At 38.2% G+C, this 25,913-nt stretch overlaps 3 protein-coding genes across 3 annotated transcripts; 1 reads left to right on the top strand and 2 right to left on the bottom strand.

The window, feature by feature from the left end:
* Positions 1 to 311: 311 nt before the first annotated feature.
* Positions 312 to 19,968, top strand: LOC146651415 (CD276 antigen homolog). The gene is made up of 6 exons (XM_085385264.1): positions 312 to 694; positions 1,145 to 1,242; positions 13,405 to 13,758; positions 14,086 to 14,376; positions 15,157 to 15,258; positions 16,176 to 19,968. Exons 1-6 carry the CDS (start codon positions 597 to 599, stop codon positions 16,286 to 16,288), a joined length of 1,056 nt encoding a protein of 351 aa, XP_085241390.1. The 5' UTR covers positions 312 to 596; the 3' UTR covers positions 16,289 to 19,968.
* Positions 1,995 to 7,848, bottom strand: LOC146651416 (CD276 antigen homolog). Its single transcript, XM_085383616.1, has 4 exons — positions 7,746 to 7,848; positions 5,630 to 6,037; positions 4,839 to 5,132; positions 1,995 to 2,304 (listed from the first exon to the last, which is right to left on the bottom strand). Exons 1-4 carry the CDS (start codon positions 7,846 to 7,848, stop codon positions 2,228 to 2,230), a joined length of 882 nt encoding a protein of 293 aa, XP_085239742.1. The 3' UTR covers positions 1,995 to 2,227.
* A 1,094-nt stretch (positions 19,969 to 21,062) lies between the features above and the next one.
* Positions 21,063 to 23,338, bottom strand: LOC146651414 (granzyme B-like). The gene is made up of 5 exons (XM_085384624.1): positions 23,291 to 23,338; positions 23,023 to 23,167; positions 22,269 to 22,416; positions 21,824 to 22,084; positions 21,063 to 21,684 (listed from the first exon to the last, which is right to left on the bottom strand). The coding sequence occupies exons 1-5, from the start codon at positions 23,334 to 23,336 to the stop codon at positions 21,532 to 21,534; spliced, it is 753 nt and encodes a 250-aa protein (XP_085240750.1). The 5' UTR covers positions 23,337 to 23,338; the 3' UTR covers positions 21,063 to 21,531.
* Between the last annotated feature and the right edge of the window lie 2,575 nt (positions 23,339 to 25,913).

Here is a 25,913-nt window from a genome sequence, read left to right as displayed (position 1 = left end):
CAGAGATAGCACATAGAGACAGTCACTTTTAATAATTTCTATTATCAATCTCAAATGCTTTGTGATATTATTAATAATTAGACGTATGGAAGTGGACAGTGACGATGGGATCACTGTTGACAAGTTGCTTCTGCTGGGAAGCCATGTCTGTTGCCACTGCAATAGAGGGTGGGTAAATAAAGCTAAGAAATTGTTGATAAGACATTGGAAACTGCTTGTACAGCATTCAGAGACTTGTGAAACCACGTTTTAAGGTGTGAGTGTCTAATAGTAGTCTTGGTAAACTTGTAGTACTCCCAGTTAAAACTTCCCATAGGAGCAGTGACAGTGGGCGCTGCTGCTGTGAGAGGGAAAAGGGGAGCAGTCTCCACTGAGGATGGCCTAAAGTTAAACTGAGGGTTGCAGAACATCATCCTCTGAACTGTTATTTTTACTAAAAACGAATTTCCCTGACACTCCTACGCCAGGGCTGCAGATTGTCACCTCGAGTGGTACATTAAATGTTTTGGGAAAATTTCCTTGTTTGCTGGGATACAACCTGGCACAATGATCTACTTTTGCCCATTTTGAGAAATGGTATTTGTGATTGATTAGTTATGCCTGTAGAGGTCTTTAGGGGGAGCTCTTGCCACCATACTGAAGATGTTGAAAGGAAAGCTATCCCACCATTTTCTCTCATTTATCCTCTTTTCAGGTATGAAGAGAGAATTTGTACAGCTGTACTATGAACTATTATGTGGGGAACTGTGTTGCTTGTATTTTCTAAACATGCTAACTGAAGTTTGGAAATCTTTTTAAGCTTTCTTTCAGTTTTCAGTGCTAACTGGTGCACCGTACAGTTAGCTAAGCTAAACACTGGCTTGGTGGCTGGCACAGAAATGCATGTCCCCAGAATATATACCACACATACGGGATATACTTTAATCATAGGAAACACATACAGTGTATGTGTGAGATTAACCTTTGCTATATTTCTGTGTCAAACTATCCACTGATATGCTTGTGTTTGTTTTATAACAAGGATTGGTATTAAAAAAGGGACAAATGACTGTAGATGTGTTTTATAAATGTTTATTTCCAGAACATTTGAGGTTCATAATCTATGTTTATGTTTATTGATTTGTTTGTTTAATTTGTTGTCAAGTGTCTTTCAGCAAATCAAAGTTCACAGTGATGGATGTTGGACTGATACGAAGCAGATGCTCACAGTTGGTTTCAAAGGTTTCAGTCGTCAGTTTAAAGGTAAGCTAATGTATTCGATATTACTGTTATTCTGTATTTCTTTACTGGTGTCATGCAGGCTGGGGGTTGGAAAGCGGCCCCAATAGCCCTCGTAACATCTTCTTAGCTAAATGTAGCTAGAGCACAGTTCTCAGCCTGTCCAGAAAGACAACTGTAATTCACAGTACACATAATTTTTTGACTAAATGTTGAATGAGTCATTTCCCACCTGGCAATCCCACTTTAACACTGTCTGGAACTTCTTCTGAGTTTTAAAACAAACTTTCTGGAAAGCACTTTCCTGATTTTACTAGAAATATAATTTCCTTTTAACTGTCTTTCAATAGACTAAAAGAATAAATAATAAGACTAAAGTATAAAAAAAGATTGTTGGCACACAGGAGGACTCTATGAAACCCACACTAGCACCAACCAACCAACTCTGAACACCTTTCACTACCAAATGAAGTACAAAACAAGTAAGTCAAGAAAAATAAATTACAAAGAGTATTAACATTTAAAAATTGCCACAGTGGTTTGCCCTGTGATTGCCCTTCTTTTTCTCTACTTACTGCTGAAGAGACAGCCAGGAGGAGATTATAATGATGCAAAGGTAGGGTGAAACATGCAAAAGAATTAAACTAGTAAGTTTGAATTATGGATAGTAGAAGTGTCTCCATGGCACGAAGTATTTTCAGCATGAGGTAAAATCACTCCTCTGGAGTAGTCCATTACCAAAACCAGACCCTGGTACCAACAGCAGAACATGGATGGGTGGATCAGTCTATGTCAGGTGGCTGAAACAGACAGATTAATGTAGCTGTAAGTCTTGTATGAAAATTGGAAAAGCAATAAAGCACAGTAGTTGTTTCCTTTAGGCTGTTACATATGCAAAGATGTGGGAATGTCCTTCATCTATGTTTCTGTATCGAAAATGCTGTAAATAGCCTAAAACATCACCTGTTTAACATGATAGATCCTAAAGAGAAAAAACCTTTGCTGTGAATCACAGCCAGTGTAGAGCTGTTAGAAGAAACACAGCAGCAGATATCAGACATTCAGGGGAGCTCGTCACTCCAGCACCTGCAGACAGAGACACACCAACATGTAAGCTATTCTGCACTGCTGTAAAAATTAGGAACACTTTGAAAACACACATTCTTTACTGATGTGACTGGGTACCTACAGAGGGCTGAATTTAAGAACACCACAAAAACCAGCGTGAAAACAAAATTATACGACAGGCTTGATTGGGGTGACTGTAGCTCAGGCGGTAGAGCAGATCGGAAGGTTGGTGGTTCGATTCCTGGCTAGTCTGCATGCCAAATATTGGGCAAGATACTAACCCCAAATTGCTCTCCGATGCATCCATTGGAATATGAATGTTAGGAAGAAAGCACTTAAAAAGTGTGCATGGGTGAATGCACAAGTTGTATAAAGCGCTTTGAGTGCTCAGAAGAGTAGAAAAGTGCTATATTTACATTTTCCTTAAATTTAATTACAGCAACTCAAAATGGCAATTAGTAGCTTGTGTGGGCGTGGCCAACGTGCTTGCTTGACAACATCAGGGCATGCGCATAACTGGATGATGGTTTACTGTATATCCTGGGGGATTGCTTCCCAGATTTGGACCAGGGTATCACTGAGCTCCTGGTCAGTCTGAGGGGCAACCTGGCAGCGTTGAATGGACAAAAAAAAAGTTCAAATATTTTTCTATTGGTTTTAAGTCACGTGAGAGTGGGAGCCTAATATAAGATAAAACCTTGCAATTTCAACAGCACATCTCAGTCTTTCTACATGATAAATGTGTAAATTACAGAGAAAATTCTGGTAGTTCACCTCCTATACTTTCCTGTATTTATAAAACATGGAATTTTTATTAACTTAACTGAAATTTCTACAGAAGACAATGAAAAACAGGAACCTTTCTGTCATATAACTACTTGTTAAGTACTTGAATGGCTGTGAGGGGGTCTTTATCTGCAGGGAAAACTGTAAAACCTATAAAACTACAGTTAAATTTTTTTCCCTTCCTTCACATTTTCCAAAGCCATTCTGCAGGACAGTTTTGGAACCTTTGCCAGGCCAATTCATGCCTGGGGACTAGATCTTTTGACACCTGTGCCTTAGACTGATTCTTATCGCTGCACATACCTCTATACTGGTTTTAAAATGTTCGTGACCTGAGTCAGAACAGAAATAGCCACATCAGCTTTAAAAGCCTCTTTTTCCAGGAATAAACTACAGGAGGTAAAACTGTCACATGAGAGTTTAAGTCAGTATTACAGGACTGAGTAAATGAGTCTCAGTCGGTGGGACTGCTCGTAAATTGAAGATGAAATCTGTCTCAAACTGAATGTGACTTTCTGCTTCAAGCTCTGAGCTGTGGGGAGGGCGTTTGACACGTAATTTGACATTTCCTCTGCACGAGAACAGATCATTGTTGTTCTACTTCAGTCTGAGACCGGAGATGAAGTGAACAGATACAAAAAGAATACAAAATAAATATGACAAAAAGCAACACTGATAATGCAAAACTGCAGAAAATGGTTGATATCCTGAATTTGTGAGTGAATATTGGAGGACCCTTTTGTGGTTTCCAAATTTTAATAATTTAATAATTCAAACTTGTTAAAAATGCGCTTTAGATGCTTTGATTTGCGCTAGTAATTTTTCTGGACTGATTCATACCAGCGTTGTTTTGATTATGAGTTATAATTTTGGGCAAACAGCAACTACAAATGCATTTATTTTATCATGATAAGTATTCTTGCCATGACAGCTACATAGTAGAGCTCAGAAACTTTAAAGGTTACTCAGTGTTTTGAGGTCCTACTGTTTCACATCCTGATGACAGAGATGTTGAAATAACTGCTGTTTTTGTTCTTATTTGTGGCTAACAGCTTTCTGCATATGAGCTCACCATGTCTAGTTTGCAAAAACAAAAGTGGTGATTATGAAACCGCTCAGCTTCATAACAGCTGCAAACTCCCTCCTCTCTTAATAGTTTGTTTGTAATTTGTTTTCAGCACCAAATAGATTAAAATGGGCGTTACACAGGGTGTAACATCAAGGGGACAGGTTTTCTGTGTCTGTGAAGGGGGACACATTTATACGTTTGGGATGCAAAAAATATAGCCTTTTGAATTAAAATTATTCTTTTTGATACACCTCAAATACTTTTAAATGAACAGTCATTGTCATGCAAGTTGAAAGATGGCCAAGCTTTAACACTGGAAGAGAATAATGAGCTACAACAAGTGGACTCATAGTTCTGGCTTCAAAGCACCTCCGCTACTTCCACTGGAAGAAAAGTGTTTTGACATTGATGTGATAATTATTCATTCTTTCATTCATCAAATTCTTTTGCATTTAATTATTAAACAGAAAAAGTGATCAGAGTTGGAAAATACAAAATATCTGACCGCTAAAAAAATTGATATATGGTTTTTACTGTCCATTTTATTAAATTCTATAAAATAAAAACCACTACCACAAATATTATGTTGTGCAACCTCGAGTGACTGTACTGGCATGTAGATTACATGTGAAATTAGTGAGATCCCCTCTATCTCCAGTTTAACTTTTCTCAGTCCACTGGATGGCGCCAAACATACCTTTGCTGAAAGTGTCGGTGGCCCTCTTTGTCGTGTTCAAAGTCGGGTTGTGGATGAGACAGCTCACGGCCTCGTGAGGACCTGCAGGGATTAGTAGAGTGCTGCGGGAGCTGTAAAGGCGGTCGTGATAATTCTGCATCGTTGTAGTTTGGATGTTCCTCGACTCTACTGATTGATGAGAGCTGGTATAGAGGAGGACCCATTGTATCTCAGGGGCAGGAAATCCTCCTTGGGTAGTGCACACTGCAGTCATTGTTTTCATATTAACATCTAGCCTGGGATTCTGATAAGGAACTGAGGAGAGAAGGGGACAGAAGACCATTTCCATCTTTCTAAAATTTTTTGAATAAAGAAAGTGAATATTACTCTAACAGGAGTAGCGATTCTTCATGCCAGATTCTTCAGAATGACATAACCTCATCAGTCCTTCGACTGGATGAGGTGAATATGTATAATTCCTGAATAGCTTGTGCACTTCAAGCACATCTTGACTGTTTGATTTAAAACCCACTGTGGTTGTGCACAGAGCAAAAATACACAAACTGTGTCTTTGTCCAAAATGATTTGAACCTAGCTGTCACTTGATTACCGATAAATAATCATTACAATCACTAAATGCAAATATTAGCATTGTCACTGTTGGCAGTGCCTGAAAGGAGGAAACTACACATTCTACATTAACCACAATAGCATAAAATCAATGTCATCTCCACTGACTGTAGGTGCTTATTTATATGACAATATAACTTCTCTTTCTTATTTTTGTGAAAAAGACTGAAAACCTTTCTTACCACCGATCTGTAAAGTTACTTGGCAGATCTGTGTGTGTTCCAGGTGGTATTTCTTCATCACGCTGCCGTCCAAGACTGCCGCAAAAGCCCAGAAAGTCCTTTCGTTATCTTCAAGAGTCAGGTTTTTGATTATGATGCTGATATTTCCTCTAATTATGTCCTGAGGGAAGGCTGTGACTCTGTGTTTATAGTAGTCATTTACATGCTCAGCCATCTTTCTTCCTTCATTATAGGAATACAACACAAAATCCCTGTTATCTTGCCAATAAAAACGAACATTACTCCAGTCCGTGATATTTTTATTTTGTATACTACATTCGAGGACTGCTGAGTCGGTGATAGTGGTGTTAACATACACCAGTGTTGCATTACCCACTGAAACTGGAAAAAATAAAATAAAATAGACAACTGTTAATGATTGCTACTTCCTCAAATCCTGTGACAGTCTAATACCAAGTACTCTTATCTTTAAAATGAATTTCTTCTCAGATAAGCCAAACGGTACAGTTCCATCATGTACACAAACACGCACACAGCTTTGAATGAAAATGGTCTTATAAAAAGGTGATAGCTTACCGATCGTGAGACTGAAAAAAAGTACAAATAGGATCAACATTTTTGTGAGCCTTTTGTCAAAGAGCAGCGAGTAAAACACGTGTTAGTGAGCACGGACACTAAAAATGAGGTCATGTGCAATGGAGACTAACAAGATGCCTTCTTTTGACTCGACAGTCTTCATCGGGCCTTTCCCCCCAGAATGACTAGTAATAAAGTCTTCATAATACCGAAGTAAAGCTCGGCTGCGGAGAGCAGCTAATATCTGCATTATCAGTGCCCTGTGACTACATAAAGCCTACGTGCTTTGGTTGCCATTGAAGAGGAAGTGAGAGTTGGGTAACGTGTCAGAGTATTAAAGCAGAATATTAAACCAAGTGTACTCTAAGGAGACTCAATAATCTGAGCCTTTCCGACATCGAGAGCTAGAAAATAAAACAGAAGAGTGAGCTGATATTCTCTGTTCAGCTCTGCACGACAAGCTTCCACTCTCTGTCAGACAAAGACGTTCAGATGACTTCCTTAATATTGAGAACCACCTGCCATTAGATGCAGATATGAAATCAGTTTAATATGATAGAAAAGGAAGAACATGACTCACGTGTGTTTACAGATCCAACGATGATACCTGACAGTTTTTCCATTGCCCGCCTAACATAGAAACAGTGTGTGTGAAAACCAACAGGGGCCGAAAGGTAAGATTCTCAAATGGATATCTCATGGTTAGACAAAATAGAAAAACTGTTGCATCAAAAAAAATCACACAACTTCCTGTTGCTCTATTTGCTCTTTTTTTCTTCATTGATTTTGAAGTTGTTTTGTCTCTCTTACGTTTAGCTCCTTTGATCTTCACTTTGATCATTTTTTGCCTTCTTCTCAGTCTGTTCGCTTGCTCTGTGTTCAGTAATCTTCTTGTTGATCTGATACAGGCAGTTTAATTTACACTGCTTTCTGTGGTAGTATCTTTGGTTTCCATTGTTTTTGTATCTTCAATCACCGTACACACACTGCCCACTTTATTAGGTACACCTTGCTAGGTCCGGTGTGAACCTCATTTTTCATTAAGAATTTAATTCTTCATTAAACAAAATACTGGAAATATTCGTCAAAGATTTCAGTTCATATGATATTATACATGATAGCATCACACAATTGCACCAAATGTGTGCACTGCATCCATGATGTGAATCTTTTGTTCGTTAACTCGCGGTGTTATCTTGTTTGGGGCAGCCATGGAAAGGGATGGACATGATCAGCAACAATACTCAGGGTAGGCGGAGTGTTTAAAGCTCATTTGGTGCTAATGGGCTGAAGGTGTGCCAAGAAAATATTCCCCACCCCATTACTAGTCCACCACTAGCAGGAACCGCTGATAAAGGCAGAATGGGTCTGCGTTTTTATGTTGTCTACATCAAAGTCTGACTTGACCATCTGAATGTTGCAGCACAAATTGAAACTCATCAGACCAGATATTGTTTTTCCAGTCATCTGTTGTTTAGTTTTACTGAACCTGTGTGAACTGTACTCTCAGTTTCCCGTTCTTAGCTGACAGGAGTGTCACCTGGCTTTATCGCCTGCTGCTGTATCCCATCAGCATCAAGATTCTGCATTTGCATTTGGACATACTCTTCTGCATTCCCTTGGTTGTAATCGTGGTTGGTCATTTGAGTTACTGTTGCCACTCATTGAATATTTGCTCTCTTACAACCCAAGAGATGTTTGTGTTGGAAAATGATAGTAGATTGTCAGTTTCTGCCTGGCAACAACCATGACATGTTCATAAAATTAACATAAATCACCTTTTCTCCCCATTCTAATGCTCAGTTTGAACATCAGCAGGTTGTTTTGATCATGTCTATATGACGAAATGGATTTAGCTGCTGGCACTTGATTGGCTTACAACCACGCGTCAGTGTCAGCTTCACGGGATGTTTTTGGTTTGTTGTTTGTGTTTCAGTCAGATATGAACATCTTCATCCTGCACCATCATCATAACTAATCATGATAAAAATCAAAGTGAAATAGTATACTACTGTTATGGAAACTACTAATATTAATATATAGTATGTTATATAATACTATTTTAGGTCATATTAGGGCCTTGGAAGCACATCATTGGCAGGTTAGCAATCGCGGCAAGATCCTTGTGTTAAATTGATTGTTTCTGAGCAGCCATCAGAGTATTTAGGGGGATAGGAGCCTTTATATTTTACCCACAATGCACTTGTACTTCAGTTGTCTTTGTTTTGCAGCCAGAAACCATGGCAGCAAAGCAAAGAAAGTCAGCAGTGTTGCTTTATGATGATGCCAAAATGTAAACTTTATTTCTCAAGCCTGTATTACAAGAACGAATCACCGTCAGCACATATATTCTCCTTTTTGCAACTGTCTGCTGGCTGCAGTTGTTAGTTACCAGAAATATTGGTGAAGCACAGTAGGTTTGTGGTCCATGGATCCTTTTTTGTTTTTGTTTTCTGCCACAGATGTATTCTTGCTGACTTTCTGTCTGGGACATAAAGCAGACTCAGTTTGTTGAAGTGAAAGCAGTTCAATTTTTTCCTCTTTGTTTCCTCAGGCATAGTCATCAAAAAGGAAAACTTTGTAACTGATTATAAAATGGCAATGATATCTCAGAAGTAATTAAGAACCAGTCAGACAGCTTGATTTAAGTAGTTTTCTAATAATGTAAGCAGAATGCAGCTAATTTCAGAATTTACTAAACAGCTGTTTTTGTCCTGCTAAGGCTTTACACACCAGAAGCGTTTCATAAAAACGTCACGTAATTCCGAATTTTACGGATCCAAACATGCTGTGTAACCTAAATACACACTGAACGTGTTTGCAGAAAATTCATCCTCAAATAACACACTATGAAAAAAAGGAGTTGACATCAAGCAATGATGAGCTAGTCCTGATTTTACTAAACCAAAAAAGGAACAAACAGAAATTCTTTGTTCCTCTCATTCTCAAGAGAAAGGAGCAGCATGCAGAACTTCATGTTGGGATCCAGGAGCTGAAGCTTTATTGCGATTGCTTTTGCGCATATTTCTGGATGTCAGTGGGGCCAGTTGAACTCTTGTTAGCAGAGAAATGAGACCATACTTGAGGAGGCAGAGAAATAATTTCAAGAGCCGATTGTGACACAACAACAATCAATGTAACACCATGTTCAACACTTTGACTGTGTCACCACCAGACAATGATGTGATTGGTTAGATGTGTTTGCATGCAACCGAAACACTGGAAAAATTTAGCTTAACTTCAAAAAATTAACGTTGCAAATTCCTCCTACGTAATTTCGTGTTGGGTTGCATCAAGAATAGGTGAGTCATAAAATATTTTTAGTGGACGATATATTTGCACAGATTTTATGTTTCTTGTGTGTAGAGGCTTTTACTCAGAAAAACCACCAAACTCTTTTTAAACAGTAAAAAAAATAAAATAAATTGGGGAACTGATTAAAGTTTTGATTGCTGTCCCCCTGATGTGACCCACTGGTTATGTTTTACTTTGAATTGAAGAAGTATTACACAGTTTAGAGAACAGAAACACAAACAATGTCACAACACAACAGTCTATCCAAATGCAGAGCAGTGGGTCTGTTAAATGAAGCATTCTTGTAAAGCTTTTTGTTTTTAATCATTTATGAGCTTCCTTTTCAATTCATGAATGAGCATATAGAGCCACAGCTCCACCTTAGATAGACTGGGTGCTAGGCTAGGTTTTTGTACTTTTCCAGCCCTGGACTACATGATATCTGCCACTGCAAGCTACAGTAAGTAGGTCCTGATTTGTTTGCTATTGAGGGACCAAGTTGCACCACATAGTGGTGCATAATGTGAGCCAAATTTCAGTCTTCTCAGCATAAAATCCTCACGGGACAGGCTTTGTCAGACAATTTAGGCTTTGAAGATAATGAGGCGAAAGGTAGCAGTGGGTACAAAAGCGATGTAACATAACTCAAAAGGAAGTGAAGCTAAATAACAAGCAGAAGACACAAGACTAACGTTTTGTATTCTGTAATGTAGACCTAAATGCTGCAGAGTATTAATGCACTTTGGATTGGGTCCAGATTTACATCACGAAGCTGCAGACGCCCCTCTTGTGCAGTCTGCGGCTCTGCCTTTCAGACAGCGAGGGCTGCGGTTGTTTACGCAGTGTGGGTCTGATTCTTTCTTACAGAAAGAAACATATTCACACATATTCAGAAGTCTGCACGGGAGCTATCTATTCTCTTGTCAGGGTCTTCAAGGAATATTTCATCTAATTTTTTCGGCTTCAAACTCCAATCATCAGGTAGGGGGGTGGGGGGGGGGGGGGGTCATTCTGGTCCTGGGTATCCTTTAAAAATATTTTTATTGCATTTATGTTGGTCATTTGAACCACATAGTTTCATTTTTTTTCTCCATAAGAAGTGAGCTTGATTCTCTTCCTAAAACCTTAATTTTTTCTATCTATAAACCATATATAAAAAATATATAATATTCATCTAATTGGGATACTTTTATTCTTTATACTGTGTTAATCATAAGAGCATTTATTTATTTATTTTTTAATTCAGGTATTTATTGTCTGCTTTTCAGGCTACTGTCAGTGAAACAAAAAAGTCAAAATAAGACATGAGCCCAGAATTGAAGCATGTTTTGATTTATCTGCTTTAATATTTTATTTTGAGTGACCTGTGGAGCAGTATGGAGAAAATCATCTACATTATTAACACATACAGGTATCATTTACAGTATCCTTCAGTCATAACGAGAATGAGAGCCAAAAAATAAAATTAATTAATAAGTAATTAATTAATAAAAGAAAATGTTTTTCTGTTTTTTAACGTTTTTTTCCCTTATGTAGTTGAAACTACATTTGCACATGCTCAAACGCTTCCTTCCTGTTTCGTCATTCTGTACATATCATCCTGCTGCTGACAAAAGGACGTTCCTTTTACTATAAATGGAAATGAGTTGTTTCTCCACGTTGTTTGGTATGTCTGAAAATTTGTTATATGCCTTCAAGACACTGCAAAAATGTATGTGAAGCAAAGTGTGCGTATATGTACTTCTTTTAGCATGGTGACCTTTGTGCTTATGAAATCTGCTCTTTCTATTAATCCAGTTTATAATATCATTATTTACTAATCTCATCAGCTGTCTTGTTAGTTGTTACATTCAGCGATAAAAATGTTGCGTGAGACGTGAAAGTAGTTCGAGTGTCGTGGGAGAACTCTTTTTGTCTGATGACCATGTAAGCCAACAAAATAGTGGCTGTCATTTGTCAGCCTAAAAGTTGAAGTGTTGCCTTGGAAGTGAGATCCTGAACCTGAAGGTTGCTCTATGCATCTAACTGTGTGTGCATGTGGAGGGTTAAAAAAACAAAAGGTGATGTGGTCTAGCAGTTAGCTCCATTGTGTGAAGTCTAAGGTATTGTGCAGTTTAGCTCACTGGAGCTGTTTTCCTACTGAGGAAAAGAATAATCTGGTTGAATTAAAGCTTAAAATAAACTGGCTGAAGGGCAGAGCAGGGGAGCTGGAAAACTGCACAGTTGGCAGCTGCGTAGGGTGAGGCTCGGCTGCTCAACCACATCGTGCTCAAACCGTTCATAGAGTGGGTCTACAAGTAGGCCCACTCCGCTACCAGCTGGTTAACCAGCCTGTGATTGCAAAAGCTTCTTTGTGCCTATTACCATTAATGTAGGTCCCATTTAAAGTCTTTGGTGTTGACCTCATCAGGCCATTTTACCAGAGTCCTCACAAAGATATCGCTTTGTATTAGTTCTGGTGGATCACGTAATCTGATATCCCAAAGCAGTGAGGCTGCGCACCGTTTCTGCAAAGAGTGTTGCACAAGCACTGTTTCAGGTCATCTCCCATTCTTCATCCTGAAAGATATACTGACTGACCAGGGTACATGGTTCATGTCTTGCACACTAAAGGAGCTGTATGAATTATTGGGCATTAAATCTGTTTGGACCAGTGTCTACCACCCTCAGACTGACGGGTGGTAGACACTGAACAAGACTTAAAAGCCCATGATTCATAAGTTCATTCACGAGGATAAATGCAGTTGGGATCGCCACAAAGTGCTTGTATTATTCCTTTCTTTTAGCTCAAATTTACTTGCCAATTGGTAAGGTCTCGTTGTGGTCACGTGGTGGCGTTGACTATAACATCATACTGTCAGACAGGGGAGGAGCCACACAAATATATCACCTCAAACTCTTAAAAGCATGAAGAGAGGCTGAAACCGCTTCTCTGGTGAGCCTGGTGAGCCTGGTGACGGTGAGAGATGAGTTGGGGCTGGCGGTGCATAATTCCACGATTCCTGCCTCCCGCCATTGTGGCAACCATCTCACACAGCCCCAGAGAGCAGAGTAGCAGAGTAGCGGTGTTTTGCAGATTTGTTCTCCACCCTGCTCAGCTATACTAGTCTCATGACCAAATAATGACTCCGATATCTGCGAGTCTAATGATAGTCTTATGAGCACTATTTTGATACACACCCTATTGGTTACTTGAGCATAAGTGGCAAATTGTTCAGAGGGAATTGGCTGAAATGCTAAAAATGGGAGTAAAGCAACGTGGTGTAGCCCCATAGTTCTTTTTGTGAAGAAAGATGGCTCTATATAGTTTTGTGTTGACTACCCTAAGGTGAATCAAGTTTCACAGTTTGACACTTATTCCATGCCCTGGGTCAACAAGCTCCCTGACCAGTTAGGCACTGCTCACTTTTTCTTGATGTTGGATTTGACCAAGGGCTACTGGCAGATTACCTTGCCCTGCCTGAGTCCAAGAAAAAAACGGCTTCGTGCAGGCTCTCTGTGGGGAACCCTTGCTCTACACGCCGAACTTATCTCCTATTTTGAACTCTTTACACAGGCTCCTGATGTATTTTAAGACTAATTTTAAAATACTTGTACTTACATACCGAGCAGTAAACGGAGCAGCTCCAGTCCACCAGTCCCATTTGGACGTAACTTTTATTGCATTATAACTTGCATTTTTTTTCCATTTTACCAGCTGATTAGTTAGGCTTAAACAAGTCTTCAGGTTATGACGTCTGAATTGAGTGAATCTAAATGGACTTCTTTTAGTCTCAATTTACTGTATAAAGTACAATAAAGTACTACGTTCCACAGGTCAGAAAGTATTTTACGAGATTCAGAGCTCTACTGTCTGGAATATTGATTTTTTTTTTTTAGCTGGATGTTTCTCTGTTTCCCTGCAGGTCTGCTGTTCTGGTTCTTGGTGCCAGTTTCATCAGAAACAAATGGAACCAGAGGGGCACCGCTGGTCCTTCAGTGCCATCACAACCTCAGCGAAAAGTTCATTCCTGAGCAAACCTCCATATACTGGCAAAGTAATTCCAGCGTTCTTCATGTTTTTTCAAAAGGACAAGAGGAATTTCAACACCAAAGTGAGTCATTTAAAAACAGGACTGCAATTTTCCGCGATCAACTGGCCACTGGCAACTTCTCCCTTGTCATCAATCCGCTGATGCTGAAAGATGATCAGCTCAGCATCGAAGTTGCTTACATACCAGAAAGCAGGACGCTCTGCCAAACCACTGTTCATGTAGCAGGTATAGTTCACCTTAATTAACATGGATGCAAATATCAGTATTTGTTAAATATGTGAAATGCAAACTGTATGTCCAATGGGATTGAAAAGATGAAACCCTTCAGGCAGTGTTCAGGCACATATCTTAAGAATAATAAAACAGGTGGCTCGTGATGATCATTTCGAGTGCTGCATGTATTTATTCACTGAGTTGAGTGATGATTGAGGGATAAAACTAGTGACTAGTTTATGTTTTTGTTAATTTGTACAATAATGATCTCTGATTTCTTAAAATTTGTATGAAAATTCTAACATTTATACATGTGAAAAATCTCTGACTCATTTCCAGCTCGTTTTGAGATGCCAAATATCGTGGTCAACACCATAGATATGATGGCTATGTGTGCAACAAAGGGGGGCTTTCCTGAACCAGAGCTATCATGGATCTCCGTGGACCACGAGGGACATGAACGTACACTTGAACCACCTGATGTCCAGACCCTTGAGATCTACAAGGAAGATGACGGCACCTACAGAGTTACCAGTACTGCCAACATCAGAGGATCACAGAAAGTTACATGCAGCGTTTACAACCCAACTTCAAAGGAGACATTGAGTGTAATTAAAGACGTAATTACAGGTACTCCAAGGATCATTTTTGCTTTTCAGCCTGAAGTTGACTTTTCAAATAAATTCAGAATCCATATCCATAGGTTTGAAATAGATATGTAAACCACTGTGTTTATTAATCAACCAACAATGACAAAAACATAGAATAACTTGAGGTTCAACTCCTGAGGCAGAACTCTAAGTCTTAAGTCACAGTTCATCTTAAACACAGACAAAATTTTTTTTATATATATATATGTAATTTTGCTGTAAATTTAAAAACGCACTGTGAAATTTGAAACTGCCGGAATTACATACATCTCATCCCAGAATAACATCAATTGTAGGTCTGTTTCCCTGTAATTTCATGTCATCGAGCCAAAAGCCTTGACAAGCCTAGAAAATAACCTAATTCTCCATTGCAGACTTAGTAGTAGCAAATCTTTTATAGATACAATTTGAGTGAATGAATTCATAATTATATTAACACTAATCTCTTCAAACCAGAGAAGTTCTTAAAGTAACTTTTTGAAAAAAGTGTGGCCCCCAACAATCCTGATTTGAATTACAGTAGCTTACAACGTTACCATTTTCATGCAAGAGAATTCAAGATGCACATCAATTCCCATCAGTTCGTGGAAGCTTTCTGTGTTTCATTCATACAGATTCCCATGAGCAGTTAACCTAAAGTTCAGTTTACAGTGCTGTTTAAATTTAGATGATTTTTGCACTAAGGATTAATTTTGTGTTGAAGTTGTAGGTAAAGTAACACAACTGACTGTTGTAACTGTGTCTTGTTCCTGATTTACAGATGAAGGCTGGAGTCTGCCTTTGGGAGCTGTTCTTGGAGTACCGGTAATACTTGCAGTAATACTCGGAGCAGGAGCCACCATTGGCTGCCGAAAAAGGAAAAGTCTGTAAACTTTTGAATTTTGCTCCTTTTCCTTTGTAATTATTAATTATGTAATTAAATGTTTAAAAATTGGTTACATCAAATACTGTGCGGAGGATCAGTAACAGCAGTACTGAGTAAAATGTATGACTATATACATCATTAGAAAATGACAAAGTGACTCTGACCCCTTAGCAAACTCTGGTTGCTGGGTAAAAATGTGTTATTACTTGATTGGCTGGTGAGTGGTTGCTTGCATTTTCTATGAAAAAGAGAGTGCTACACCATAAGGTTGCTGCACTTGCCTGTAGTTTGCAAGAAAGACGTCCACTTATCTGCAAATACTACCCAAATACTCTTCGAGTTTTAATGAAAGTGTGTAAAGTTTGACACAAACTGGAAACTGACAGTTTCCATTTAAAGTAAAAAAAAAACACATTTGCAATGCTTGCAGACAAGTTGGTGTTTTTCATGCAATCACAAGGATTTTTTTTGTGTGGCACCGTATATTTCTTTGCAACCGATTTGACACTAGTGACTGGCAGCAACAACTGGACAACTGAGTACATACTTATTTTGCTTTTTTCTTCCTTTAATTTGCAACCTCTTTGAGAGAATGCACCAGGTTTAAACCGCTGTGGAAAATTAGTATCAATCTCTTAATTTTAGCTCACCTTCTGAAGCAGTTACCAATGAAAGCTACAACACAAAGTTTGTGAGAGAGAAACATTTCAGGGTGTAAAATAACCTCAAACTATAACTTCATGAAGACCACTTTTCCTCCATTGGAACTCAGAACACGAAATTAAGCACAGGCACAGATGTCTCTGCTCTGTGTCAACCCTTTACGCTGTTGAGATCCATTGGAAAAAGATCCACACATATGCCGTACACAGCTGCTCTGTTGAAAGTTAATACATGAATCATTTTTCTTGCAGGGAGAGACTGTTCAGGACAAAGCCTACAACAACTGAGCGCCAATGAACCTGCACCATTGGAAGACAGCACTCCTGATCCTGCAGCTGTTGTAGTTGATGATGTAGCTAAATAAAGGGAAAACACTAAATAGAAGACATAGCAGGAACTCATGTTTCTGAAATAAAGACCTCATCTATGGAGGACCACAGAGCCACACACACCGAAAAATAGTGTTTTTATTTTAAATTCAATTATTAAATAATAAATAACTTTATTAACGTTTGAATAAGTAAAATAATAAATAAATGAATCTGTAAATGAATTTACAAATGCATAACTTATTGTACAATTCATTATTTAAGTAAAAAAAGTCCTTACTTGATGCACGTGGCTCTTGTGGTGCTCCATATGTTAGCATGTTACCTTCAACAGGTGGTTATAGGCTGAGTCTACAGGCGCACACTCGGAGGATCAACTCTACATTTCACTGCAGGGCCCCTTCATTTTTCACAATCGGTGTCGGGCAGAATGTAAATACATAGGCTGAAATCTAAATTTTACATTTGATGTTTACATCTAAATTATTTAGCTGTAACAAAACAGGAATAAAATGTAGGACACGGAAACTAAAGTTCAAAATTTGAAGAAATAGATCACACGCAGTTTACTGATGGATCGAGATATTAGTTACCCAGATAGCATCAGACCCCAAGGTGGATCTGCCCTGAATACAGTGTATTAAATAAAAACTGTTTTTGTAGCAGTTTATGAACATTACGTTGTTTTAATGAGTATTTAGTAAAATTTAAATGTCTCAATTAAATGTTACAAACCTTTTTTCTTTAAAGAGAGGGTTTTGTTATTTCTACCGTTAGTGGATACATATCCTTAGATTTGCTTTAATGTCTCCCAGTTTAATCATTTCTAATATGAGTCAATCCCACTTTTACTCACAGATGATGGATCTCTTACAGCCACAACAGAGACGTTTCAGAGCAATTTCACGTATAACTCAAAGAATGCAGGGCAGCTTTCCAAGTCTTTAAAGAATGTAAAGCTTTATCAGTAAAGGCAAATGTCTTGTTTTTTATAGATTTTAAATATTTCAGTATAGTTTTGGGAGGATGTACACAGATGATGATTCAAAATATTGTGACGTTATAAACCGATCTGGGTAGGATGAGCTGGAAAATTAGGAGAGGAAATAAAATATTCAGTTAGTTGAACTGGTTGAAATTCAGTTTCTACTGTTAGAGTATTTCCTGCAAGAAACGTAATAACAAGCGATCAAAGCTGTCATCATGATATCAAGGGCCAGATTAGGCCGAGATGTCAGTGTTACGATGCATTTGCAAAATTGCACCCATGCAAGTGGAAAATTATTTTGTTGATCTATTAACGGTGCACTGATTTCCATGCAAAGATGCAGTCAGTACATCTTAATGATTACCTGACTTGAGTGGATTAGCGGCTCAGAAATAAGCACACAGTGAGAGACTGTGAGGGAGCGAGTGACAGCTCTGCAACATCACAGATCACTTTTGCGCGGTTTCTTTTTTTCGCAGATTGGTTGTATGCAAGTCTCTTTCAAAGAGGCTGCTATTAGTGGGACTCAGAAAGATCAAGTGCATTAGATTGACAGTCTTACCCCATATACGCAACATTCACCAGAGAGCAGGTGAAGGAGAGAGATGGCATCAAAGTTAAAGAGAGGCGGAAATCACACCTCAAACGTGCACGGCCATGTGTGTGCGTGATGGATGCGCTAATTAAACACATAGCAATACACTTCTGGTTCTGTGCAAGCAGACTCCAATCCAGACACAGTTTATAGTAGAGCCTATGATACCTTTTGGTGGATCAGGTTGTCGGTCAACCCACTGAGACTGATTTGAGTATGTCAGCAACAATATGTCAGCAATCAGGCTTAATGTGCAGTGTAATCAGATTGCAATCAGAGTACCTGTAGCTGCTTTAAAAACATAATTTAAAAATATATTTAGTTGAGTTTTAAAAGCTTAAAGTCATTTTAGTCTCATCTTCACTCATACTATATATTCACATTAAGAAACAGAAGCAGCATTAAGCCACAGCTGCACAAACCACCCAAAAGAAGAAAAAAACACAGCTTAATGTTAAATAAAAGAGATCAAACATCCAGCTATGAGTGAATAAACACTGATGAGGAGTCCGGTACCACCTGTAGCAAAGCCTCCACCACCATCAGCACAATCAGGTTTAGAGTACACTGCAGACGGGCCTTGATCGATACTGGGATGCTCAGTTTTGGTTTCATTATTCTAAAAATGCAACGCTTTGAATCTTTAGATATGATTAAATTCTGGTACCGGTGTGTGTTTTTCTGTAGTTTTGGGGCCTGATTCGATTATTTTAGCATTCTAGTGTTAAACGTTTTTGAATTTTTTCTGCAAGAGTTATTAATTGAGGCAAAAATGGGAGCAAAATCCACAAATTACTGCTTACAGGTGTGGTTAGTTCGGTCGTTGGTTTTCTAAACACAGATGCAGTCAATTCAATATGACATACTCAGTCTGCCAAAGGCAATGCAATTTCAAGCACAGTCAAAAAATAAGAGATGGTAATTTAAGATAATTTTCTAGCAGGACAGGTGCAGCATTGTAATTGTAAACAGAAAATGAAGTAAATTAATATGGAACGTGTACGTTAAATATAGGCCTACAGTGGCAGTCTAGCAGAGAATCATTATAATGGAGACAAACTTCAGTAACTGACAGAGTCCAATGTAGGACTGTAAGAAGTAACAATTGGACATCATGTTTTGATGATGGGAAATGTGTGATTGAAAAAAAATGGGTTTGCTGATTTCGTGGGGGAATGTTTGGCGTGTGGTGGATCCGAAATTTGATTCCTTTCAGGGTTGTACATTTTTATTCCTTATATTTTTTGATTGACTTAATTGTTGTTTTGAATGTGTTGCTGTATGGAATATGCAGTAGGAATGAAAAGGGAGTGGTGAGAATTGTGCCTGGGTTGACTGTGTTTAGATCCATTGGTACTGTCTTTGGTTGGGACTACAGTACACAGGAATGTAGTCATTCATCTCCCCTCACTATTTCCCCTGTTTAAGGTAACTGCCATGCACAAAACTCTACAAACTTTTTTACTCCATCATCATTGTTCATTGTAAGGGAAGAGGTGAATGGTGGACTGTTTCAGCTGTGTAAGCTAGCTTTTAATACTGTCCCACCATGTTGAATGATGTTTTTTCTGCCACTGTCTGTATATTTCAGTTAACTACTGAAAGACATACAGAACTAAAGTATTATTTAATTACTGTGGAAAGGCAGTGTCAGCTAAAATATGTGAGTTAATTAGATGTATTTATCTTATGTCACAGTTCATGTTGTGCACTGCCTGAAGTCTTCTCATCAGCTAATGCAGAAAATAACAGTAACTTTGTTTGGAAACTGTGGTTCTGAGACAGAGTTTATCATTGCAGAGAGAATACGGGTTTGGTTGTGTCTATTGTAGCTGACACTCTATACAGAAGTCGAGAGCTGCATGTAAGTATCTTCATTCATCTCCAGTTTGAGGGCACAACATATGCACGTATGCGTTTTTGTGATCTATATCTCACACACTGTCAGAGCTGTGAACTCCATTACATGGACTGAGCAATTCTTGCAACTGAAGCCACGGTATGTTGAAGACATTTTGTTGATTCATTTTGAGTTTTGTTGATTTTTAGTAAATACTGACATTACTTTTTTGTGTTTTTTTGTTTCACAAAGTTTGCAATGTGTTAGTACATCTAGCCCATACTGTCACTTATTCTAGCTCTGATTTAAACCTCTCTCTGAGTAAGCAGAGGGCTGCAGTGCCTTGTGGTGACTATTGTTGTGATTTGGCAATGAATAAATAAATTGATATTGAAATCAGTGTTAATGACACATCGCTCTCTCTCTCTCCCTCAGCGACTGTAGTGCGTTTGTGCAGCTTCCTGTATGAACACTCATGATACAATTGCACAAACTTGCCTGGAAGTTCAGGTGTTTAGTGGTGGTTCTTGGAAAGGGCAAATTCTGCTTCTGTGTTTTTTTTTTTTCTTCTAAAAGCTGAGCAGGTAAATCACTTCAGCTTCAACCATCATCTGCACACACAGTGGGCACAGTGTCAGACACTCAGAAAAAAAACCCCTAAATATGTGACTTTAAATTTATATGCTGCCGTGCTTCCTGTGCATTTGAAGAAGCTAAGAGTGCAAACTAAACAAAACCAGTGACACACAAAGACAACTCACACACATTCATACAAGCACTTTATATGTAACATGCACACTCTGATGGACATACTGGAAGCTTTACATATCTCAGCTGGCTTGAGAACATACTGGTGTTCCCCAAGGAGAGGTGGAGGGAGAGGGAGGGCTGGGTGCCTCTGCTTAGACTCGTGCCTCCACCACCCAGATTGAGATAAATGACATTCCATGGATGGATTGATGCACAGCTTTTTTCCTGGTTGTCCAAACTAGGAGCCCCCTTCACAGTCTTTGGTTCACTGGTATGATTTAAAACAGACACTGACTTTGGTGACACCTCGTGGTAGACTAAAACATGTCATACAGCACATGTTCACAACATCCATTCTTTCACTTTCACATTCCACGTGAGATTGTTAACAAAACACCCTTGGTTTATGCCTGGTTTGTGGCTGTGGCGGTATTTTGTTTTCCCAGAACTGCATGAATCCAAGGTACTTTGCTGCAGACACATCAAGTGCTGTAAAACATGGTGTGAAACAGACTAAAACTAGTCTTCGTAGAACAAATTTCTAATGTTTTAGGTATGCACATGTCTGTTCTGTAATAGGTAATAGAGAAATAATTATGTGACAAAGAGATCCAAGTCCAGTTAGTTTTGCTTAGTCTTTATTTTTGTCTTACCTTTGCTAAATAAAAATGATCTTTTAAACATGTAATACATGTAACAGAATCAAACAGAGGAACAGAATGTTTAAGGGCAACGTTTTAGAACTTCTGTGTTGAAGACTAGTTTCACAGAAGGAAAACTGTTCAGCTTCAAAGGTTTTCACTGGACTATAGCCTCATGCTCCATTGGCTTAAACATTAAGTAATGAAAGTAAATAAAAAATTCCTAAAAGTTAGAAATCAAAATTGAAAAGGCAAATAAAGAAAAGTTCAGAAAATGAAAAGGTACAGTTTAAAGTTTATTACACAATATCTGCGTGTAATCAGGTGTGTTTATCCAAATGCTTAACATACACATTTCAACTTTTGAATTCCTTTTTAATACAAAGACCATTCAACCAAATTGTTTAATCAGTAAATGAAAAAAGCCCACTTCTCCACTCACTAGTGGCTCATGCAACATTCCTCTATTCTTTCATTTTTTCCTTGATCCAGGGAATGAAGAAATTAATTTTAGTGTAGACATGAGGATATTTTGGATTATTACAATCATCTGCCAAAGTAAAAGCTGTTAAACCTTGAGACATCTTGTTGCAAATAAGTGGTCCACCAGAATCGCCCTATAAAAAAAAAAGAGCAGAGAGACTTGATTAAGTCGTCTTTGAAAACATTGCATTTTTCTTGTTATGAATAAAAAACAAAAACTAGTTTTTCTGAATATTAATAATGGTGTACTGGTTGCCTTTAACATTTGATTACCTGGCAAACTCCTCCATCCTTCTTGGTAAACTTGGTGCATATCATTTGATTAGAATTAAAATATGCTTGCCAAATACTTTTGCACTCATTGCTGAATTGCATCTTCTCTGTGGCTTCCTTTAGAACATTTGAGGTGGGCATATTTTTTCCAGTCCGACCCCAGCCAGCCACATAACATTTAATATTGGCAGGTATTTTCCCATTCTTCTTAGGTAGTCCGGTGGTCTTCACATACTTATTCAGTGTGGCATTCTTTTCTAACTGTGAAAGACATCAACGTGTTATTGAAAGGGGAGTTTCTTCTATATATAAAGGTCAGCAATTAACACACACTCACACCTGCTACCTAGCACAAGTGTGAAATTGCATAACAAAGCTTTAACTGTGAATAGGTACACTGCACAAAAATGCTTTAAAATGAAATTTGATGGCCTATTAGCTTTACCTTAAGCAACATGATGTCATAATCGTATTTCCCGTTGAATTTTGGATGACGGTAGTACTTGGCCACTTTGATGCGTTGTTGACTTTTCTCTTTCTTGCTAATGTCATGTGCTCCAAGCACCACTGTGCAAGGACCGCTGTTGTCATATCTGAAAAAAGCTAACATTTTTATGTCCTGAAATCTCATACAGTTACACTGATTATACATAAAAATAAAGGTTTATAAAGTACAGCCATGAAACACTCATAACAGCAAATTTTCTTCAGCCAGGTTACAATATGCTTAAATACTGAACAGGTGACAAATTCAAGGAAAAACCTGAGTTCTTGACTGTTATGCTGTGGTGGATATTTGATCAGTGTAGTTTGCATCCATTTGTCTTACAAAGCTCACGACTCTACAAATTTGGGCTGAGAAATCATCTTTGCAGTATTATGAAATAGTTAGACCGACATCTGTGTGTGTGTGGTTTTTATTTTCTGGGGTTAAAATGCCTGTGTCATAGGACACAATGTGTTGCTGAATAGATAGGTGAGTCTGAAAGTGATGTGCCCTCTGGATCTTAGTGGAGACCTACAACATGTGTGTTAAACTGTGTTTATAACATAACTCAGTAGTGATATATTTTGAATAGATAAAATCCTTAACTTTTTGGGGGGTAATTGTTACATAAATACCAATTTTTAGGACTTTTTTTTCTTTAGTTCTTGATTTACAAAGAAACCCAAAACAAAAGAAATGCCCCTGCACTCACTTGCAGTGTGCTGCCGTTAGAACAAAGTCCTCCCGGATTAGTATCCCACCACATGAATGTTGGGCTTGATACTGGATTGATGCCATGTAAGGTCTGGAATGCGGTTTTGCCTCCCTGCCACCAACTATACCGCTCTCAGCAGCCCCTCACAAGAGAAAAGAAGGTAAAATCAATACACTGATTATATCAAAGTCATGCCCATTTCTTGTTTATGACCTTAAAAAGGAAAAGTGAGATGCTTTAATTATATCTCTTCCAAAAATCTTACCTGTGAGGGAGACTTGTAGAAAGATGAATATGATGCAGCAGATCATGATGGCACTGAAGCAAAAGCTGAAAAGTTTGGCTTTCAAAGCCCCCCTAACCCTTTTTGCTGTCTGCCTTCCAACTGCCACAACGGAAACGCTGTGGGCAGGTGTCAAAAACTTTGTTGCACGGGCAGGAGTTGCTATCACACCCTGCTCACTGCTTTACATGTGAAACACAACTGTGAAAAAACATATTAAAAAAAGATCGTCTGTAGCCATCTTCTCAAGCAAGATAGCATCAAACGTTGTTAAATTGTCAATGCTTTATTGTTTTTCTATACTGTATGTGTGTTTGCACCTTCATGTGGTTTTATGCAATTCAGATTAATTCAATTCAAAATCCTACGTTTTGTGGTTGTCCTCTCTAAAAATCACACACCTCTATGAGAGGATAATTCCAATTTTTGCTCTGATGAAAGTTCCTTTTTTTTCTGTCGATCACATTTATTTTAAAGGAAGATGGTGAAGGTTGGTGGTAAATCGTGAAATGGAAAGCGTGTATTATCGTCATAGTAACCACGGTGTGTACAAAGATATTCACACCTCTCACTATGAACCCTATACACACATTACTTCCTTTTTTCTTTCTTTCTTTTTCTTTTGTTTCATCACATGTGCACATACAGTGCACATGTTTTTCTGAACTTATTATTTAATAATAACTTATTATTTAAAGCCCAGTTTGGTGGGTGTCTTTACAGCATTCTCTATAAGGACATGAACTTGTTGACTAAATGCTGTAAACATAGTTGAACAGTACATTCATTGCCTTACACAACAAAAGGTTAGAAGTTTACGTTCTCATTTTGCCTTTGAATCTGTGCAGCTGAACAAATTTCGATGTTTGATTTACTCTCTATGTTCTCTCAGATGTGTTCAATCTCTCATCATAATTGAGGGTGTCACTGACAAATTTCACAGAAACATAAATTTAATAATCACAGCAGATGATCCCCTCTGGCAGCCCGTCCTCATTTCATTAACTCGTAAAAGCTTCAAAACACTCTTGCTCTAGTACAAAACACCTATGTTTTATTTTAAATACACGAGTTCAAAATGATCTAACAAAGCCAATAACTCACATTTAATTAGACATTATGCCAAATATTACTTGTTGTAACATCAGGGAATTAGTGGGAAATCTAGCACGGCTCGATCTACACTTGTTTTTTTTACTGCACATGCTGTAAAATACAGAAACTTTGTTTACACTTTCAAGCTGCTTCCTGAAGAACAGGATATAATACTACAGCGGTTAAGGGGTTTTACATGATCCCAATATATAGAAAGCAGTCAGATGGGCTAACCAACCTAGCAAAAGCCACATGATCGCAGCAAGCAGAGGCTACCACAGAGTGAAATGTGATTATAGTTGCTGTGTGATCACCACAATAACAAAGATGATAGGCAATGAAAACGCTGACACTGATAACATTTCATTCAAACTAATATTTGCAGAGTAAGTTGGATAAACCGAAAACTAAGAGCACTACTTAAAACATTAGTTTTATTTTTTAAACTAAATAGCTGTATGTATAAATACAGATTTGTCTGTATGGGTAAAAAGCCATGCACCAGTTAGCCACAAAGGTTTTCCTGAAAAAAACAAACAAAACAGAAACAGAACTGTTTATCTTTTTAACAGCACATGGTCCTACAAGTGTAAATGTCACTGACTGTAGATCCAGGTTTGCTTTTTAACACACCTTCTGACTCATAATCAAAAGGGCGGAGTTAGAGTGAAACCAGTGGGCACTCTCACCTCATAGTTTAAGGATGAGGTAAGTGTTGATTTGTGAGCAACACTCACTTGTCTAAACAGTGTCTCAGTTTTCTTGAAAACTGAAACAGATCTGATCCTGAGTACAAAACATATCCACAGGAAACCTCTACAATACAGTACAGAGAACAGCAGAGTATTCAGCCAAGCACACAGTGTACTTGTCCACATTGGCCAGAAAAGAGGCCTAACCAACCAGCATAAGAGAGTGTGGTTGGACCATGCAGTGACTGAGAGACAGATGTTGCAGATTTAAAAATATGCTCTTTAACTAGTTTACTACTTTCATTAGACCACCACAAAGTGTAAGGTTTATGTTTCTATAAACTGGTTAATCCACAGTGTTTGGGAGCTCTTTAATCAAATTGATGCTTTCAATTCTAAAATATATTTACTGCAGTTTTTCATTAATTTCCTAATATAACTCAATGAATGTATTGGTAACGAACATCCCAGCAGTAGCTCTTTGCTCCACCAGAGGAGGCCACTCCACAGTTTGTGGCCCATTGGTATACGTTTAAAAATTGGTGACTTTGGCAACATCTAGTGGTAGTATAAACTAAAAAGCACACATTTGTTAGGATCCTTGTGTTGTTTTCACTTTCGCGTTCCATACATGAAACTGTCAGACCTGATTAAACACCTTTGATTTGTGCCTGAAGTGCTACTCTTTTTCCCAGAACTGCATAAACCCAAATACCCTGCCTGTTCAAATGAATGTGTATCTGCTAGTCTTCTTAGAACACATTTGTTTCGTTCTTGGTATGTACGCGTATCACAGTGTTATAATTATTTTGCTAAAT

This window comes from Rhamphochromis longiceps, linkage group LG16 (assembly GCF_057381845.1).
Source record: "Rhamphochromis longiceps isolate RC_006_pf linkage group LG16, R_longiceps_female_GT1.1, whole genome shotgun sequence".
NCBI classification, from domain to species: Eukaryota; Metazoa; Chordata; class Actinopteri; order Cichliformes; family Cichlidae; genus Rhamphochromis; species Rhamphochromis longiceps.
This window is presented reverse-complemented; position numbering and strand designations above follow the sequence as displayed.

What these genes read in the sequence shown, in the direction of transcription:
- LOC146651415 (XM_085385264.1), top strand. Translation starts at nt 597, where the DNA reads ATGCCTGTAGAGGTCTTTAGGGGGAGCTCTTGCCACCATACTGAAGAT. An exon ending in TTTCAGTCGTCAGTTTAAAG is followed by an intron (nt 1,243 to 13,404) that starts GTAAGCTAATGT and finishes GTTTCCCTGCAG; the next exon opens with GTCTGCTGTTCTGGTTCTTG. An exon ending in AATTAAAGACGTAATTACAG is followed by an intron (nt 14,377 to 15,156) that starts GTACTCCAAGGA and finishes CCTGATTTACAG; the next exon opens with ATGAAGGCTGGAGTCTGCCT.
- LOC146651414 (XM_085384624.1), bottom strand. Translation starts at nt 23,336, where the DNA reads ATGATCTGCTGCATCATATTCATCTTTCTACAAGTCTCCCTCACAG. An exon ending in CTAACGGCAGCACACTGCAA is followed by an intron (nt 22,417 to 23,022) that starts GTGAGTGCAGGG and finishes AGCTTTTTTCAG; the next exon opens with ATATGACAACAGCGGTCCTT. An exon ending in AGGATGGAGGAGTTTGCCAG is followed by an intron (nt 21,685 to 21,823) that starts GTAATCAAATGT and finishes TTTTTTTTATAG; the next exon opens with GGCGATTCTGGTGGACCACT.
- LOC146651416 (XM_085383616.1), bottom strand. Translation starts at nt 7,848, where the DNA reads ATGACCAACCACGATTACAACCAAGGGAATGCAGAAGAGTATGTCCAA. An exon ending in AGTAACTTTACAGATCGGTG is followed by an intron (nt 5,133 to 5,629) that starts GTAAGAAAGGTT and finishes TTCTCTCCTCAG; the next exon opens with TTCCTTATCAGAATCCCAGG. An exon ending in CACCGACACTTTCAGCAAAG is followed by an intron (nt 2,305 to 4,838) that starts GTATGTTTGGCG and finishes CTCTGTCTGCAG; the next exon opens with GTGCTGGAGTGACGAGCTCC.